The 18880-nt window shown below is 46.6% G+C and overlaps 1 protein-coding gene and 2 pseudogenes across 1 annotated transcript; 1 reads left to right on the forward strand and 2 right to left on the reverse strand.

The window, feature by feature from the left end:
* The first annotated feature begins 256 nt into the window (after positions 1-256).
* LOC123165802 (protein argonaute 1D) lies at positions 257-7283 on the forward strand. Its single transcript, XM_044583533.1, has 22 exons — positions 257-510; positions 763-1576; positions 1680-1829; positions 1929-2062; positions 2805-2914; positions 3195-3301; positions 3434-3572; positions 3719-3835; positions 3944-4051; positions 4250-4321; positions 4457-4579; positions 4692-4857; positions 4941-5062; positions 5144-5281; positions 5403-5545; positions 5639-5701; positions 5852-5915; positions 5995-6130; positions 6226-6299; positions 6393-6487; positions 6589-6620; positions 6745-7283. Exons 2-22 carry the CDS (start codon positions 777-779, stop codon positions 6945-6947), a joined length of 3096 nt encoding a protein of 1031 aa, XP_044439468.1. The 5' UTR covers positions 257-510; positions 763-776; the 3' UTR covers positions 6948-7283.
* A 338-nt stretch (positions 7284-7621) lies between these two features.
* LOC123171513 (DNA (cytosine-5)-methyltransferase CMT1-like) lies at positions 7622-11352 on the reverse strand (annotated as a pseudogene).
* A 6973-nt stretch (positions 11353-18325) lies between these two features.
* Positions 18326-18464, reverse strand: LOC123171753 (uncharacterized; annotated as a pseudogene).
* Between the last annotated feature and the right edge of the window lie 416 nt (positions 18465-18880).

Below are 18880 nucleotides of genomic sequence, written 5' to 3' on the forward strand. Positions count from 1 at the left end.
CGGAGCAGCTCAACAAAACACTCCCCTCCGTTCGGAAATAAGTGTCGTGGTTTTAGTTCAATAAAAAAAATGATGCAATACAATACAATACATCACAAGCTAGAGGAGGACTCCACATGAAGCCGCTCCGTCGCCACGCGTACCGCCACAACGGGAAGTAATTATAAGCTTGCACAATAAATTTTCTTTTTGACAAGATAATGAACACATCAGAATGTCCTTACAAGAACCAGCAACCAGCACATGAACAACTTAAATAAACAAAATAAATGCGTTGTGAAAACATAACCTACCATGAATTACAAATAGCAGAGGAAGTAAGGGAGGAAATAGGAGGAGGAGGGTGTGTGTGGGGTGGGGTGCACTGCAAGACACTAGCTAGAGCATATAAAGTCATCTCCTTGGCGTTTTCTCCCCCCATCCACCTCCATTCCCACACTCACCCTCCCCTCTGAAAGAAAGAACAGAGCAGCGAGAGGCACTCCTGTAGCCCATCTCCGGCCGGCCAAGGTGACGATAGCGAGCTCCGCTCCATCGCATTTCCTCTCCGATCTCTTCTCTTGCGGCCGGTGGATTTGGATTCCCCTGCTTTTCTTTGCTCCAGTTTGATGAAAAGAAAGAACGAACGGAAAGATGCATCTTTTTTCGTTTGATTTGATGAAATCCTGAGAGAAATATCTTGTTTGCTTCGAGATGTTATATGGTTGAGTACGCTCACGCCATTGTTCTGACTGAGATCTTGGTCTCTCTCGTTGGCTGCAGCTGATCGAGCGAGCATGGGGTCGTGGAGGCTGAGGATGCCGGGGTTCGGCGACGAAGGTGGCGGCGGCGGGAGAGGGGTCGGCCAGGGCAGGGGCGCCGGCGGCCGTGGCCGCGGCGGCTTCGGCTTCTACCCTCAGCAAGACGGCCGCGGAGGAGGAGGAGGCTCCTACCAGCCTCGCGGCGCGGCGCAGCAGTGGCGTCCGGCCGCCCCTGCTCCGGCGCATCCACCGCAGACGCACGCCAATGGCAACGGTGGCCCGGCCGCCACGATAGCTCCCGAGCTGCGCCAAGCAAAGACGGACGCCGCCGCTCCGGCTCCGCCCGCCCAGGCCCCACCGCCGCCGGTGGCCCTCGAGGCCGTCGCCGAGCACCTCGACCTCGAGGACGTCACCGACCAGTTCGACGCTCTGTCCATGGACGGCGACTCGGCCTCGGTCACCACCGCCGCCGGCCGGGAGCTCGTCGCGGTCCGGGCGCCGATCCCGCGGGCGGACAGCTCCTGCAAGTTCCCGCACCGCCCCGGGAGCGGGCGGGCCGGCACGCGGTGCCTGGTGAAGGCGAACCACTTCCTCGCCGAGCTGCCGGACAAGGACCTGCACCAGTACGACGTGGCCATCACGCCGGAGACGTCCCGGGTGTCCGGCCGCGCCGTCATGGCCGAGCTGGTGCGGCTGCACCGGGCGTCCTACCTCGGCGGCCGCCTCCCGGCCTACGACGGCCGCAAGAGCATGTACACCGCCGGCCCGCTGCCCTTCACCTCCAAGGAGTTCCACATCACCGTGCTCGAGGAGGACGACGGCTCCGGCCAGGAGAGGTCAGCCGCCCTGCCCCTTCTCACCATCACCACCACCATGCTAAATCCTCTGTTTGTTTATTGGCATTCCATTTCTGACTGTGTTCTTACTGTGGTGATCTAGGCGTGAGAGGACCTTCAAGGTGGTGATCAGGTACGCGGCGAGGGCCGATCTGCGCCGCCTCGAGCAGTACATCGCCGGAAGGCAGGCCGAGGCCCCCCAGGAGGCCCTGCAGGTTCTTGACATCGTCCTGCGTGAGCTGCCAACAGCTAGGTACAGTACATTGCTAGAACACTAGGCATTGTGTAATACTAGTAGGAAGTATGGGTGAAGAACAGAAAGGATGACATGCTTCCATGAATTTTCCCGTAGATATGCGCCATATGGTCGATCGTTCTTCTCGCCGGACTTCGGGAGGAGGCGGTCTCTCGGCGACGGGGTTGAGAGCTGGCGCGGGTTTTATCAGACCATTCGCCCTACCCAGATGGGATTGTCGCTCAATATCGGTAAAGCTCTCGACTTTTACTCAAGAATATATATGTGCTACAATGAAAATGCCGGTGCTCGGGTGCCATGATGAATGATCCTTGGGTGTGTGTTATCTAGTAGGAGTACATGGTGAAGCCACTGATTGGCAGTAGAAATTGCTGCATTTTCAGATTTCCATCAGTGTTGTTCTTGTGGACAGAACATTCAGAACTAGACCCTTACGACGGATATGCATAATTTTCAGTGTATACTAAACGCTACTACTCTTCTGATAGATATTCATTTCAGGCCGATGCACATTGTTGAGTCAATGTTTCATACTGAAAGTTCACAGTGGGTTCCTGCTTATGACTGTGTCATTAAGGCTTTACATAGTGAAAGTTCACATGACTAACTCATATGCATGATACTTTTTTTTACAAAAAGGCAATGGTCTCTAGTGATCTGAAGATAGGAAAAATGATATGTGAATGCACTCTGAACTAGCCAGCTAACTAGCATAATCAGTGACAATTAAGGTTTTGGTGCAACTTCGGAGCCGCGTAGATAGATGTTCTCTGCATTCCAGCTATCTTTGAGATGTGATGTTACTGTTATTTATGGTAGGATGGTCTCTAGTGTATATTCACCATCTGTTACTCTGAACTTTTTTTTGACAGAGATGCCTCTTGATGTTGCTTAATTGTTTATTAATATTTCACACTTCCTTCTATACTTCCCTCAATATACACTGACCTTCCTTTCTCTGCCTTTTTTTAGATATGTCAGCAACATCTTTCTTCGAGCCGCTGCCTGTCCTCGATTTTGTCGGGCAGCTTTTGAACGCTGACATTCACTCAAGGTCCCTCTCGGATGCCGAGCGTGTCAAGGTATACTTGGCTAACACTTCGTAGTTTGTACTCAACATTTTGTCATACTTTGTTTAGGAAGATTAGCCTTTGTTGTAAGACGGTAGTGTTGGGTTTGTTAAATGAATTTACAGTCCATTGTCGGCTTATTGATGAATACGTTTCCGATAACTCATCAAAGTTTGAATGGCTTTATTTTCGCAATAGATTAGTTGAGCTGTGATTTCTTGCATAAATATATTTGGTAATTTTTATTAACTAAGTTAGCAAGCAAAGCTGATGTTATCGCTGAACACGCTAGATCAAGAAGGCCCTAAGGGGAGTGAAGGTGGAAGTTACTCACCGTGGCAACATACGGCGCAAGTACCGGATATCTGGTTTAACACCTCAGACAACTAGGGAGCTAAGGTATGGAGCTTCCTCTTTTCATCATGCACCATTGTGATTTCCCTCTTATTTCCTTTGAAGCCATTCATGTACATTGGAAAACCTATGGTGCTATTTTTGTATTCCTAAAAGAATGGCGTTCTTTCGCCGCAGTTTTCCTGTTGATCAAGGGGGTACGGTGAAGTCCGTTGTCCAGTATTTTCAGGAGACATATGGGTTTGCCATCCAGCACATCAATCTTCCCTGTCTGACAGTCGGCAACCAGCAGCGTCCAAATTACCTCCCCATGGAGGTATAATGCTAATACTGAAAATACACTCCCTTTTCTTTTTTACACAGTGAAGATCCTGTTCTATTTTCTTTTCAACCTTTCATAGCGAAACCTGTGAATCAATTGTTTATGACCTGTGCTTACAATCCTGGACTGAATTTATTCAGGTCTGCAAAATAGTGGAGGGGCAGAGGTACTCCAAGAGGCTGAACCAGGGTCAGATAAGAGCTCTTCTTGAGGAGACGTGCCAGCGTCCACATGACCGGGAGCGCGACATAGTTCAGGTATGGCATTCTCAGTATTTTTGGGACTTCTACCATCCTACTATGGGCAAGTGAGCAATCTCACATGATTATGCAGAACTATAACCTTTTCTTTGTGTGTGTCCACAGATGGTGAATCACAACTCTTACCACGATGATCCGTATGCAAAAGAGTTTGGTATTAAGATCAGCGAGCGCCTGGCATCGGTCGAGGCACGGATTTTACCTGCTCCTCGGGTAGGTGGAAGAAGTACCTCAATTGTGCTGAGACAATGTCTTTTGAAGTTCTTTGTCTTGTGCCCTTATTGTGCTAGTGATCCTTTTTTATGAATGGATGGTCCATGAGAGGTGCCCATACTGCAAAAGTTTCTGTAACTTCCCCTGTTTTCTGAATGTTTGGTACAATGGCTTCCCCTGCTTTTTCTATTCTTTCAGCTTAAGTACAGCGAGACTGGCAGAGAGAAGGATTGCTTGCCTAGAGTTGGCCAGTGGAATATGATGAACAAGGTAACAAAATAATAATCCATCAAACAGCCGTATTAACGCCAGTCTTGGCCAAATTGCTATCTACATGAATTATATGGCCTTTGTGTGCTTTATCTCGACCCTTACTGTTCATTTTCATTTTTTTTCCTTATGCAGAAAATGGTCAATGGTGCTAGAGTCAGGAGCTGGCTGTGTGTCAACTTCGCTCGAAATGTGCAAGAGAGTATGGCTACTGGATTCTGCCGTGAACTCGCTCGCATGTGCCAAGCCTCAGGAATGGCAAGTACCCCTGAAATGCTTCAAGATACACTTTTTTGCACATTGTACATGTTATTTTTTCTCTGCGCTTGTTGTTTACAACAGTAACAGTACTACTTACTGTCATTTATAGGACTTTGCTTTGGAGCCTGTTCTTCCGGTTATATACGTGCGCCCTGATCAAGTGGAGAGAGGTTTGAAAGCTAGGTTCCATGATGCGATGACCGCACTTGGACCGCAGCGCAAGGAGATCGAGTTGCTTATTGGAATTCTCCCTGATAACAATGGCTCACTTTATGGTAACTAAATTTTCGACAATGTCTATTTCTGCAACTGTTAGGCTCAAGGTTAGGCCAAAATGCTCACACTATGATGGTATCAGGTGACCTGAAGCGTGTCTGCGAGATCGACCTTGGGCTAATTTCCCAGTGCTGTTTGACAAAGCAAGTGTTCAAGATGAACAAGCAAATCCTGGCAAACCTTTCTCTGAAGATAAATGTCAAGGTAGGTGTTCAAGCTTCTTGTTGCCTTTTTGTGCATTTCTTCGGTTGTCGAGTGTAACGTGACCTTTTGTTCTTGATGAAGGTTGGGGGAAGGAACACTGTACTGGCTGACGCGTTGACAAGGCGCATTCCTTTGGTTACCGACAAGCCGACGATCATATTCGGCGCAGATGTCACCCATCCTCATCCTGGTGAAGACAGCAGCCCCTCCATTGCTGCAGTAAGTTGAACAATCTCATACTCCATGTTCAGTGACTGTTGTCTACATCATCAATAAGCATATCTGCTGACAAAAAAACACATCAATCTGCAACTATTTGTCATGTCACCCTGCCTTGCAGGTTGTGGCCTCCCAAGATTGGCCTGAGGTGACCAAGTATGCTGGCCTAGTCTCTGCTCAGACTCACAGGCAGGAATTAATAGAGGATCTGTACAATGTCACTCATGATCCTCAGAGAGGAACCATCCATGGTGGCATGGTCAGGTATCCACCTCAGTCCCTCACCCTCCCCAATCTCCTTTCCCTGTCTCTATACTTTTCGGCACAAGTCACACATTGTGCTGCACATGTTTGCAGGGAGCTTCTTATATCCTTCAAGCGAACAACCGGAGAAAAGCCTGAGCGTATTATTTTTTATAGGTATGCTCCCTTGCAGAAATTCTACTCTAGTACCTTGAGACAAATGATTGTAGAGGAAAATACCTGTGATGTTTACACCGGAGTTTGTTTGAAAAAATAGCATGTGATATACTTGAGTGCTGACACTAAAAGGTGGTTGCCATTTCACAGAGATGGTGTGAGTGAAGGCCAGTTCTACCAAGTTCTACTGCATGAGCTTGATGCCATCAGAAAGGTAACAAACAGTACAATTTCCCCTGTTGGGGCAGGATTTTTACCTTCTCCATTCTCATCTTATTTGATCTTTCTCTCAGGCATGCGCATCGCTGGAAGCAAACTACCAGCCGCTGGTTACATTCGTCGTGGTCCAGAAGCGCCACCACACCAGGCTGTTTGCGCACAACCACAATGACCAGAGCACCGTCGACAAGAGCGGCAACATCCTTCCTGGTGAGTTACTGTCATGCCAATGTTTCCTTCACTGTGTTCTGGCATGATCTGATCTTGTCTCCCTGATTGATTTGCCGTGCTTCATTTGTTTTCAGGCACTGTCATTGACTCCAAGATCTGCCACCCTACAGAGTTTGATTTCTTCCTGTGCAGCCATGCCGGCATCAAGGTAAATGAGATGTGACATGCTTGCATATTTCTATATATCATTTAGACCTTTTGAGTTTGAGGTGAGGATTGAAATGATCTCTATTGTCGGTAGGGCACGAGCCGCCCCGCGCATTACCATGTCCTGTGGGATGAGAACAACTTCACTGCTGATGGACTGCAGACCCTCACCAACAACCTCTGCTACACGTAAGTTCCGCAGTCCCTCGCCCGGTTCTCATCGAGTTCTTCATCAACGAACAATGAGCATTGTCTTCCTAGCTTACAATCTCCTCTGACCTCTTCTGCAGTTACGCGAGGTGCACGCGCTCGGTGTCTATCGGTAAGTAGGCACTCTGAAATCTTTGTCATCCTAAGTAACTGTTTGCCAACATGCTGAAAGTCTTGAACTGTAACAAACTTTTCTGACTGTCTGAAAACGTTTTCTGCTTCCCCTGCATTTGCAGTCCCTCCAGCATACTACGCTCACCTGGCCGCCTTCCGTGCCCGCTTCTACATGGAGCCGGACAGCTCCGACAGCGGCTCCATCTCGAGCGCGCGCAAGTCCGGCTCGTCGACGTCCCGCAGCACCCGAGCTGCAGGCGCCGGGGTCGTCAGGCCCCTCCCTGCACTCAAGGACAGCGTGAAGAAGGTCATGTTCTACTGCTGATGATGCTCTACAATCTACTGCTGCTCTAATAAAAAGGCTGCACCTTAGGTGATCAGTTCACTTGAAGGTGTTGTTGTACTGACAATTAAGTAGCACTATGTGCCCTGTTGTGGCTCTTGGGCTGTGAGGATTCCATTACTCTATGCTGAACCAGGTCTCATTAGAGAACTCTATTCTAGTATTTTCTAGTGTGTTTTCTTCAGACTGTATGTGTGCCAGGACTAGGAGGCTGTGCCATGGAAGCTGCATGCACTGAACTTGCCTATGTTAATTTGCCTTTTATTCATGTGGATCTATCTATTCCAGAATTACTACTATTATTATTTGATCTTGATATTCAGAATGTGTTTGCTTGGTTAACATTTGCCCAAATTAATCATGATCCTCACCGAAATGTAATTCGATTTGGTTTTTTACTTGCAACTGCCACCATTTTGGATATTAATATTTTTCTTCAGCAATACCAAGACTGTATGAAGAGTTTTAGAAACTACCCAGAGAAAAGCAACACAAAGAAGCAGAACTCCAAAGAAAAGCAGAACTCAAAAAACTATCTTCAGTGCCAGTCACTTCTTAGATGCAGCTCAGTTAAGTTACAAAATTTTCTTCACAAGTGTGTCCATAACTATGACCCAAATCAACATAACCAATCAAACAATCATTCTACTTCGCCGCTAGCTATGAATTCCTACTCCTGCGGACGATCTTGTGGCAGAGGCTTGATCCAAAAGGCTGAAACTCTCGGGTAGTTCGAACAGGGGCCAGTCTCCGTCGATTTCACCCTTGTAAGCACGCCCGAGGGCTCGAGCAACCGGGTCGGCAACCGCATTGCCGACCTGGGTGTATCTAGGTGATACAAGGTGTATCTAGGTGATACAAAACAAGCACAACGCAACCGAATCAGCTACATGAAAAGAAAATACAGTTACATGTTCAGAGATGGATGGTCTCTATGTTAGGAAACACATAGCAGCTAACCAACTTACTTCTGCTTTATAGTGCCAAAGAGCCTGTAGTAGTCTGGGAAGCCTTGCAGCCTCGCATTCTCGCGGACGGTCAGGACCGGGTCCTGCGTCGGATGCAAGATGACCTGCAAAGAATGATCGTCGACGCATGCTCCATCATTGATAATGGAAGCAACAACCGGTAGTCAGAAATCAAGAATTTTTTTTTTAAAGTTTGCATTATGTACGTAGTTGTGAGGTTCAGCTCTGGTGACAAGAGTCGGAACAATCTCGTCCCACCATACGCGCCTGAATGGTCTGCAACTTAACAAAAAGAAAAATAAGGATCAGATCGTCGATGAGTGGTCGATGTTTTGTACAAACGACACAAAAAGGATATTCGATCGGCGTACTTACTTTGATGACTTCCCTTCCATGAAACTCATGGTATAGTCAGGCACCTACATGCATCAGAAGCAAGCATGCTTAACTAACACATCACAAAATGTAAACCACTCCACAGAATATTTCAGTACCAAAGGCTTCCCTGAAGGCAGAACCGCAGAAGTACACGAGAAATATCTGGAACAAACTCAACGGTGTTGTTCTCTCCGACCCGGACGCCCTCCAAATCATGGAAGTTGGCCCCCTGAAATGCAGTAATTGCGAAGAAATTTTTTTTTGCAGGGAGTAATTGCGAAGAAATTACTTGCATGATAGGGCAAAAGGTAAATAGGATGACACTGCTATTTGGTTTCTGGTAACGAACAAAAAGGGGATAAAACTACTCTATCTTACCTTACCTTTTTTACAGGAATCTGCCGCGCTCTTGCATAATCATCTTTGTTTAGTTTTAACGGCTGATGATCAAACATTTTGCCTTCCACGGGAGCAGCATCACCAAATGAGTAGTCCTTCATCTCTCCAAATGGACAACACAATAAAATAGAGCATAATAGCTAGGACAAGTCAAGTCATAATAGGAATATAACCAAGAAATCATACAGAAACAAGATTTGAATCCATTTACGCAATTAAAGTAGTGGAAACTACATCAATGTGACATCATTTGAATCCATCTACACGATTAAAATAGATAAATAACGACACAAGTCAGCATATATTGAGAGAAAAGGCATACCAAACGAAACTGAATTTCGTAGAAAGAAAAACCTACTTATTGATAAAATTTGCACACTCAACCGGCCGCACTTGGGTGGATTACCTTCACGATTGAGCTGAATATAGCGTTGGAATTCAGTTCTGGGGTTATTGCGATGCTCCAGTACATCATTAGGTTCATTGTTTTTTACCTGTGGAAAAATGATATATAACAAATAAAAATAAAAACCCCATGGGCTCAATCAACATTGGAGGAACAAATGAGCATGGGAGGAAAATGTTATGATGTGAACCTTGGGTAAATCAGATATTGCATCTCGAAGGACAAGAGCTTTCTTCAAGTGCTTATCTTCTGTTTTGTCATATGCAACGACATATTGCTGAAAAGAACAACATTATAGTAAGATGAAATAATAGTAAAAAAATTACAAAAATGTGGTGGCTATTCATGTATTGTCTTACCAAAAATGCTTTTGGCACTACTCCTCCTCCCTTAGCAACGTCATGGGTGGGAAGTGGGAATTTTGGAAGTGCATGTGTTGCCAAATGTACATTATTCTTATTGAGTATTAGTGTTACAAATAAAAAGAAGATAGAAAATAGTCACACCACTCAAGGAAGAAATCCCCAGAAAAATGCACGTATCCTATATTGTGGTAGTCCAAAATTTCCGGCAACCATCATCCCAAGCCTATGTTGGTAATTCATGGAGACAAGGCGGCTTAGTGCATACTTTCCAAGGAAACTATATGCGAATTTCAGTATATGTACTACATTTTCCATTAGAACATATTTGGGTCTCAGATAGTCCACAATATCCATAAAGACAACCAATTATTGTTTGTTGCGTTCATCCTTTTTAGTGGATCATTGAGCCGTTATGTGCCTGCTTAATCCACTAATGCATTGACAAGGAGCCCCCCCCCCCCCCCCCCCCCCCCCATGCATAAGTAGATACCACAACAAAATGAACAAGAAAGAACAGAAAAGAGTAGTATACTTACAGGTAACGGCAAAATACCCTCCCTATATCCACTCTCAATGAATTCTTCGATAGACTCGGGAGAATCACTGTAAGTTTTAACAAGCATAAGGCAATATTGAAAGATTGGAATAAAAAAAGAATGTGATGGAAAAGAACTAACCGAAGGCCATCAATCGGCTCCCATGTATCATCAGCAGGTCCATATCCTTTCCACCTCACCTCTATAAGTAGATAACATATTTGAAAACATTATACGCTAACGTCCTAAGAAACAAGTGTAGAATAATACAAACAAGGTACAATACAATATCAACTCTGAAATATATAAGAACCTTGCATAAGAACATCGAACAATTAAGTATGTGATACCTTAAACCAGAGGCCTACCTGATCATTCTTTGTTGGATCACCATAACATATGTCTAAAAGTTTCGCAACCTCAAATATGTCATGTGGAAGAGATTCATCTTCGTCATCTGCTATCGTTTTAGCGTGATCAAAGCCCAACACTGCGTTGTTTTTCTGGACTTCATATTTCTCACAAAGTTCATACCAATAATGAAGAAGGGACAGAAAATCTTCGGCCTTCTCATTTCGTACATGTAAAATTGGAGGCAAAACATACAAGACATCATGTTTGGTTGATGGAAGAAGGATGTCATTCATTGGAGCTTTGTTGATGGAAAATACTACCTTTGTGCATGGGTGGTGATCCCCTAGACTACTGCAAGCATGTTCGTTTGTATCCACCACCCATCTCTGCGTGAGACAACAGCTTTAAGACTGTCAATTGCCTTTAGATTCAGCTAAAAGCTACTAGAAATATGAAGCACATAACGTACATTCTTTAAATTTATGCCAGTCAATGCAGCACCCATGCAAAGCCCAGTTGACATGGTGCCGCATCCGAGTAAGGATCCAACAATGTTGTAGATTCTATTTGTTCATTAGATGATACCGCAAGTTCAATCACTGATTTTCCATTGGGAGTGTCATCATTATCCCAAGAATTATATGATGTTGCTTCGCTGCCTGATACACCATCATTTTCTACATCTACACACGCAAAAGAAAAACTTGTTAGATCAATATCATGATGAACAATATCGATGCACCCTTATAGTTTTGCCAAATGTACTTCAATAATATATTAAAGAAAGTCAATTATATTTTGTCATTATATAAGTTCATGATCACACCATCTAGTTCTACTACTATATTGTTATGTTACATGCAGTGGCAAGAAGATAACCTACACGGTCCGCCTATGATCATTGTAATAGAAAGGAAAAATCATAGAAAGATTACCCGGTGGCAGATTTGCAAATTTAGAATATGCGACTGAGTAATACATATCATAATAGAAATCGCAATCTGTTATGGCCTGATCTTTTGCATTTGGTGTCAGCTGTACATAGTTGTTCCACGAAATGACGCACAAGGTCAATATGGACGTCCACGGTTCCGCTATCGATCATTGAATAAAGGGGTTTCGTTCATGTCTATGGTTTATCGAACCTACGGCGTCACAAGCTTAAGGTAATCATGATCTGCTGAGTGTTAGTAGGTTGAAAGTATTGATGATTTATTTGTGGAATTTTTTCATTAATACTCGGAGTAGTTCCGAGAGGCACCGAAAGCGTTTCAGGGTCACCGGAAGGGTTTCGGAGTTTATCGGGCAATACTGGATATTCCCGATAAATAATATATAGGTGGAAAATATTTCCGGAGATGTTAAGATAATAATAATTGTCTTTAATAATAATTAGGAGGCTTTTATATTTAATTGAATATCAACGGGCCTTAAAAGGCCAAGTGGTGGAAACCACTTGGGCCCAAGAAGGGTGGCGCCCTCTTCTCCCCATGGAAAGGGGAGAGGAGGCCGAATTGGAGGGGTAGTTCCGCTCCTCCATGGCCGGCCAAGGGAGGGGAGTTTCCCTCCCCTTTGTGCACCCCCTCCTCTCCTCCTAACCTATATATACTTGAGGTATTGGCCCTTTCCTATACACCAGTTTTTGGAGCCTCCGCTAGTTCATATAGTTCTAGTTCTAGTTGGTCCTAGTTGACTAATTAGAGCTAGACCTCATTCCTCTAATCCTCATTATTAGAAGTCCGGTGTGGTTCTAATCTCCTTCTCTAATTCTCCGGCGACGATCGTCATCAACGGTTCGAGGGACTCCAGCTAGGATGTACACCGACTCGTCTACTTCTGCTGCAACTTCGGAGTCGGTAACAATTGTTGATCCAAACCCTATATGCATCTTTATTTGTTCCTGGGTGATCACAGGGCGATTTTTTTTCTACTACATTTCCCAACACCAGGCTGGTTTCATCATGTGACAACCCTGCGGCCACCCAACATGATGCAAGCAAAGGGGCGCCAAAATCGGCTACATCCCACGGCAATGAAAAGCAGAGCATGCATCCAAAAACACGCTAAAACGGCCAGGAACAGCAACGTCCAGAGGCCGAATGGGGAAGCTCCTGCTGATTTAAACAAGACCAACTGGCGGAACCGCCCCACAAGGCAACCCGACACCCATCGGCACGACACGCAAGTAAGGGTGGTTGTTCGGTTTATATGGTTAATTCCACTCGGTTTATTCGGGTTTGTTGAATTTCGGTTTATGTAAAATAACAACAAAGATAATCACAATAAAAATTGGCACCGAACCTTATTAACCAAAATTTATCGGTCCAGTTTGTTCGGTTAACCAGAAAACTGAAATACATCTGCATCATCATCAGTGGAAGCAATGCATCATTTAGCGATTTGGTATACTTTTTACAGACATAGCCATCAATCATCTCATAAGAAAATGATGATCAACAATCTTAGCGGCATGGAATAAAGAGAAAAGAAAACAAAAAAGACTTACTTCACTGGTTAGCTTGGCCAGTGAACGCTTTTTTTCCTCGGCAGACCTGATAGGCCAAGCTTAGCTAGGATAAGCTGGCTCATTTCTGCGTCGTGGGAGTCGCTTCAGCAAACTCGATTGACCAGCGACCAACTAGCATGGCTGGTCCGCGAATGCCTCATAAGCCGATACAGCGATCAGTGCAAGGCTATTTAAGCTGGCTACGTAGCTTGCACGGGAGCGGTGTGGGACTACACAACGTCGAGCCTACCCGTGTAGCTGGCCGTGCTGCTCCTTCCCGGTCGGCGTCAACCAACTCGGACAGCCTTCCAATACTTATCCAATGACAATGCATCCGGTAGTACTAGTATATTTTTTACGGCGGCTGCTAGTCTGCCGTCCGATCTGGACGAGATAATCTGTTACACTGTCGTGCCCGTACTGCTCGGCCGCTCCAAACATGCGGTCGGATGTGACGCGCTCATGCAGCTACCTAGTGGGATGGTGCGCCATGCACGTAGCCGTTTCTTTTCTCCCGAACGTGGACGACGCTACGTGAGTTAGCTTTTGAGCTTTGTAATCACGTAGGAAAAGGAATGAGAGAAAACAGAAAACGCCGCAACAGTTTCCGTAGCCCAAATCTCTGTCGCTCATTCATGTCCATCTCTCCCCCCCCCCCCCCCCCCCCCCCTCTCTCTCGTTTCTCACTCTCTGATCTAGCTAGTTTGACAACGACAATTTGCATAGGACCAGCGTGCCGCGGGAGATGGTGCGAGTACTGGCGGCCAAGGACACCGCTAAGGTCGCCTGGGAGACGATCAAGACTTTCCGGATGTGGAGGGAGCGTGTCCGCGAGGCCAAGGCACACGTGCGCCGCCCAGTGGCGGACCTACGGGTGGGGTGGTGGGGGGCGCCATGGCCCCCACAAACAATTTCCAAAACATTTTGTACTAGTGCATTTCATATGTATATTTAATACTTTATTAACTATTTGTAATGTGTTTTGACAAGAAAATGTTACACTTTGTGACATTGCCCCCACCTTTATCAAATTCGAGGTCTGCCACTGGCGCCGCCAGGAGTTTGAAGATCTCCAGTTCAAGGACGGCGAGTCTGACGAGGATGTCACGCTGCGTCTCACCTGCATGATAGCTGACCTGGAGTTGTATGGCGATCCAGTGACGGAACACAAAGCCATCCAGAAGTTCCCGCGGGTGGTGCCGCGCAAGTACCAGAAGATGGCCATGGCAATCGAGTCCCTCATCGATCTGAAAATGATGACGATCGAGGAACTGGTCGGGCGCTTCTCAGCATGTGAGGACCACTACGACCTCGACGACGCCTCTCAGTCCGCTGGTCGCCTCCTTCTCACTGCAGTGGAATGGGTAGCGTGCCGGTACCTGTTCGGGGGGCGTCTCTTCCTCGGGCGGGAGACAGCAAACCAACGACCGGAAATGGCGGTGCAGCTGGATCGTGTCGCTCCGATGGAAAGAAAAAGGGCAAATGCCATCACTACGGGAAAACTAGGCATTGGAAGAAGGATTGCCGATCTAGGATCAAAGATGAAGAGCAGCATGGCAAGAAGGAGCAAGCCAACCTCGTCCGTGGCAACACGCATGATCAAGGACTGCTTATGGCCATGGTCACTGACGTGGTCACCACAGAGATCACCTCTCCCCAAGCTGTCTTCCTCAACGAAGAGAAAGTGATCCCCTTTCCCTCACCCGACGACGTCTGGTTCTTTGATACCGGCATGAGGGGCCATATGACCGGTGAAAGGGGCATGTTTGCAGCCCTAGATGAGACTGTGCACGGCGCGATTAAGTTTGGGGATGGGTCCAAGGCGGCAATCCGCGGGCGTGGCTCCGTAGTCTTCCGCAGCAGAAACGGTGATCAGCGAGCTCTCACCCCTGTCTTTTTAATTCCCAGTCTCAGAAGCAACATCATCTCTGTCAGGTAGTTGGATGAGGCTGGGTGCGTCATCAGCATTGAAGATGGGATCATGCAAATTCAAGACCCAGGGCGGCACATCCTAGCACGCATCAAACACTCTGAAAGCAGGTTGTACACCAGTCTCCTCTCAATTGACACTCCAGCATGCCTGTTGACCCAAGGGGAGGACCAAACATGGCGTTTGCATGCCAAGATGGTGCATCTTCATTTCCGTGCGCTCCGAGCCATGTCCACTAACAGATGGTGCGAGGGATGTTGTGATGCGCCAGTATGTTGGCGCCGCCCGCTGCGCCACCACTAGTCGCTGACTTGCCGCCCTTCTTGACCTTATCGCTGTTCTTGTTCGCCTTGAAACCGCCATCGCCGGACTTGACCGACTCCTTGTCGCTGTCTGTCATCGTAGATCATCGAGGCTCTAGGTATCAATTGTTGCTTTTTGATTAGTACATCAATTCACCAGTAACCGGAGGAACACGGGTGTGCAAAGCTAGCAAGCACACAGCCTAGTAGCTTGATTGATGAACAATAGCTAGCTAGTACGTGCACCGTCGTAACCAACCTCCCGTTTGTGATGCTGGCTAGCTAGTGCCCTAATCGCTCGGATCAATTTGTGACGAAGGCGTCGAAGGAACTCTGGAGTAACTTGACGACTGGAAACAAATCGGTTTGATGGCCATAGGACCTTGTCGGTCGTGTTGAATACTTCTTTGTATTGCTCTTTTCTGGCGATGCAGATTACAGGGGTTATACGTGAGTATATATAGCATCTAGGACTAGCGATCTAACCTACTCGGTTAGGAGTTCTAATCCTACTACTACTATAGGTGCCTAATCAGAGTCCGACTGGGATAAAGCACTACACGTCATGTTTGAAAGATGGCGTTAAGCGTATGCCTAGCAGGAACGCATTCCATGTTTATATAGGCCACCATGCGGCTAGGGTTTACAAGGATCTAGTTGGTTAGGTTGTGGATTGATCTCCAAGTTAGCTATACAAGATAGAGATCCTCCAGCAACCTACCAACCGGATTACAATGAAGCAAATACACCGCACCTAGTCCTACAATGTATATATGGTTTATAATACACCATATATACGTATACAAGTAGTCAACACTCCCCCTCAATCATAACTTCACCAAGTTGAGATTGTTCTTGAATTCTTCTAATTTTTGCCAAGATAGGGCTTTAGTGAACCCGTCTGCAACTTGGTCATTTGTGGGAATGAACCGAATATCAAGTAGCTTCTTAGCTAGCCTTTCATGCACAAAATGATAATCCACCTCAATGTGCTTTGTTCTTGCATGGAACACTAGATTTGCTGAAAGATAAGTGACACCAATATTGTCACACAACAAACGGGCAGCAGGAGAGTGATTTACATGAACCTCATTCAGCAAGGTTTGAATCCATATTAATTCTGCCATAGCATTGGCCAAGGCCTTATACTCAGCTTCTATGCTTGATCTTGACACAGTAGCTTGTTTCCGTGCACTCCATGATATGAGATTTGGTCCAAAGAAAATAGCAAAGCACCCTGTTGATCTTCTATCATCAGGACAACCTACCCAATCAGCATCAGAGAATGCACTCACCAAAGTTGATGTTGACCTTCTGACTTTCAAACCTATACTCATAGTACCTCTCAGATATCTCAAGATCCTTTTTACTGTTGTCCAGTGTGCAAGAGTAGGGGTATGCAAGAACTGACATACTTTATTGATAGGAAAAGATATATCAGGTCTTGTAAGTGTTAGATATTGCAAGGCACCTACCACACTTCTATAGTTTGTAGATTCTTCAGCACTTAAAGGCTCACCTTCTTCCTTAGCTAGTTTTTCAGAAGTTGAGAGAGGCATATTTGAAATCTTGCAATTCATCATACCTGCTCGTTTTAACACATCTGACACATACTTTTCTTGACTCAAGACTATGCCATCTTTAACCTTCTTTACTTCTATCCCCAAGAAATAAGGCAAATCATCAAGATCTTTAAGAGCAAAGTCTCTCCTTAGATCTTCAAGCAATGCCTTAGTTGCATCCTGTGATGAACTTGCAACAATATATCATCAACATATACTAACATGAAAATGGTGATTTTTCCTTTTCTGTAAAAGGACAGTGATGTGTCAGCTTTGGATGGCTGAAAACCAAGACTTTGGAGTTTCTCACTCAGCCTAGAGTACCATGCTTTGGGTGCTTGTTTTAAACCATATAAAGCTTTATCAAGCATGCACACATAATGATGCTTATCTTTTACCTCATACCCAGGTGGTTGCTTCATATATGCTTCCTCCTCTAGAACGCCATGAAGGAACGCATTCTGCAAATCGAATTGATGAAGACTCCAATTGTTTGATACTGCAATAGAGAGAACAAGTCTGACAGTAGCTGCTTTCACAACTGGGCTAAAGGTATCCTCATAGTCTATGCCATACCTTTGCTTAAAACCCTTTGCAACTAGTCTAGCTTTGTATCTATCTATTTCTCCATCTGCTCTTCTTTTGATTCTATAAACCCATTTACAATCAATTATATTTCTAACTTTTGCTGGAGGAACTAAATGCCATGTTCTGCTTTTCATAAGAGCATTATATTCCTCATCCATTGCATTTTTCCAATCGTTATGTTCTGAAGCTTCTACCAAGTTGTATGGTTCTACTGTAGCAGCAAGACCAACAAACCGTACCTTATCATACCTGACCGTACCATCCGTATGTACTTTTGGTGTCGAGATACCATGTTGTGACCTTGTTCTCTGTGTGGGTGCAGAAATAACTGCAGAGTCCTCCGCCACAGAAGATCCATCCATGCTCGATGCAGGCGCAGGAGCAGCCGATCTAGATGCACCGGATCCAACGCGGATGCTGTCGCGTCATGTTGCGCGCCTGATTCGCCGACACGAGGAGCGAGGCGGATCTTGCTCCCCACCCATGACGTGCCTGGCTGGTCAGCCCGACCGCCTAAAGGAGACCACGCCACTTAGCGGCTCGAGAGAGGCGCGTGACTCGCTCTGGGTCCATCGGGCGAGGAGTGCACTTCCAGGCCCCTCCTTGCGGGCCCGCGGCTGGACGCGTGGGACGTCGCGGATGGCTCGCCTCCTCCCGAGGCGGATACTGTGCCGCCAGTGCTGGCTGGTGCGTAAGACGAGGGGGAATCGTCCCCGGGATCGCTGCTATCAAGATCAGCTACAACACCTGAATCTGCATTGTGTTCCGCGCGTGTCTGCTGCATAAAATCATGATATACAACGGGATTTCCACCAAAATTGACAGCCGGATTTTTATGAAGATTATGAAGATTAACTGAAGGATCAGCTGTTTGTTCCTCCGTTCTCGCGGACACTGCCACGACCTTGGCCACGGCCATCGCCCCCGTTGCCTCGGTCGGCTCCATAGCGACCACCGTTGCCACCACGGCCTCCGCCATGGTTGGGTCCGCCACGCCCTCCATGGGAGACAGCGTTGGCAGAGGAGTGAGAGGACTGGCCGCCACCCTCAAACATGGCCAGCCTACTTTCATAGTTGATGAGCTGCGAATAAAGCTCGCTCACCTTGATGGACTCAGTTTGGGCGCAGATGGTAGAGACGAAGGACATGTAGTCGAAGTCGAGTCCCGCAAGGATGTAGGACACCATGTCCTCGTCGGTGAGGGGCTTCCCGGCAGATGCCATCTCATCTCCGAGCGATTTCATGTGCTCGATGTACTCGGCCACCGTCGGGTTTTCCTTCTTCGTCATGGAGAGGGCAATCCTCGTATTGACGATGTGCGCCTGAGTCTGGGAGATAAAGATCTCCGTGATGGCGACCCATGCTTCAGCCGCCGTGTTGCAGTGTGCAACCTGGATCATAACGGGTGCTGAGATAATTTAGTTGAAGATGAATCTCAGCACCTGGGAATCTCGGGCCCTGTCGATGTCGTACGCCGGGTTGGGCACGTCGGTGGGCTTGCCATCCTTGTCGGAGAGCTTCCGGGCCGGCTGCTCCCTCTCTGGATCGAGATAGGAGATGAGCTGAGCACCCCGGATGGCTGCCATACCCTGTGCGCACCACACCAGGAAGTTGGAGCGAT

Source organism: Triticum aestivum, chromosome 7D (genome assembly GCF_018294505.1).
Source record: "Triticum aestivum cultivar Chinese Spring chromosome 7D, IWGSC CS RefSeq v2.1, whole genome shotgun sequence".
NCBI classification, from domain to species: domain Eukaryota; kingdom Viridiplantae; phylum Streptophyta; class Magnoliopsida; order Poales; family Poaceae; genus Triticum; species Triticum aestivum.

Bases quoted from the DNA above. Each gene is read 5' to 3' on its own strand.
- LOC123165802 (XM_044583533.1), top strand. From the start codon at position 777: ATGGGGTCGTGGAGGCTGAGGATGCCGGGGTTCGGCGACGAAGGTGGC. The intron at 4,322-4,456 runs GTAACAAAATAA...TTCCTTATGCAG, and splicing joins AGTGGAATATGATGAACAAG to AAAATGGTCAATGGTGCTAG. The intron at 4,580-4,691 runs GCAAGTACCCCT...TGTCATTTATAG, and splicing joins TGTGCCAAGCCTCAGGAATG to GACTTTGCTTTGGAGCCTGT.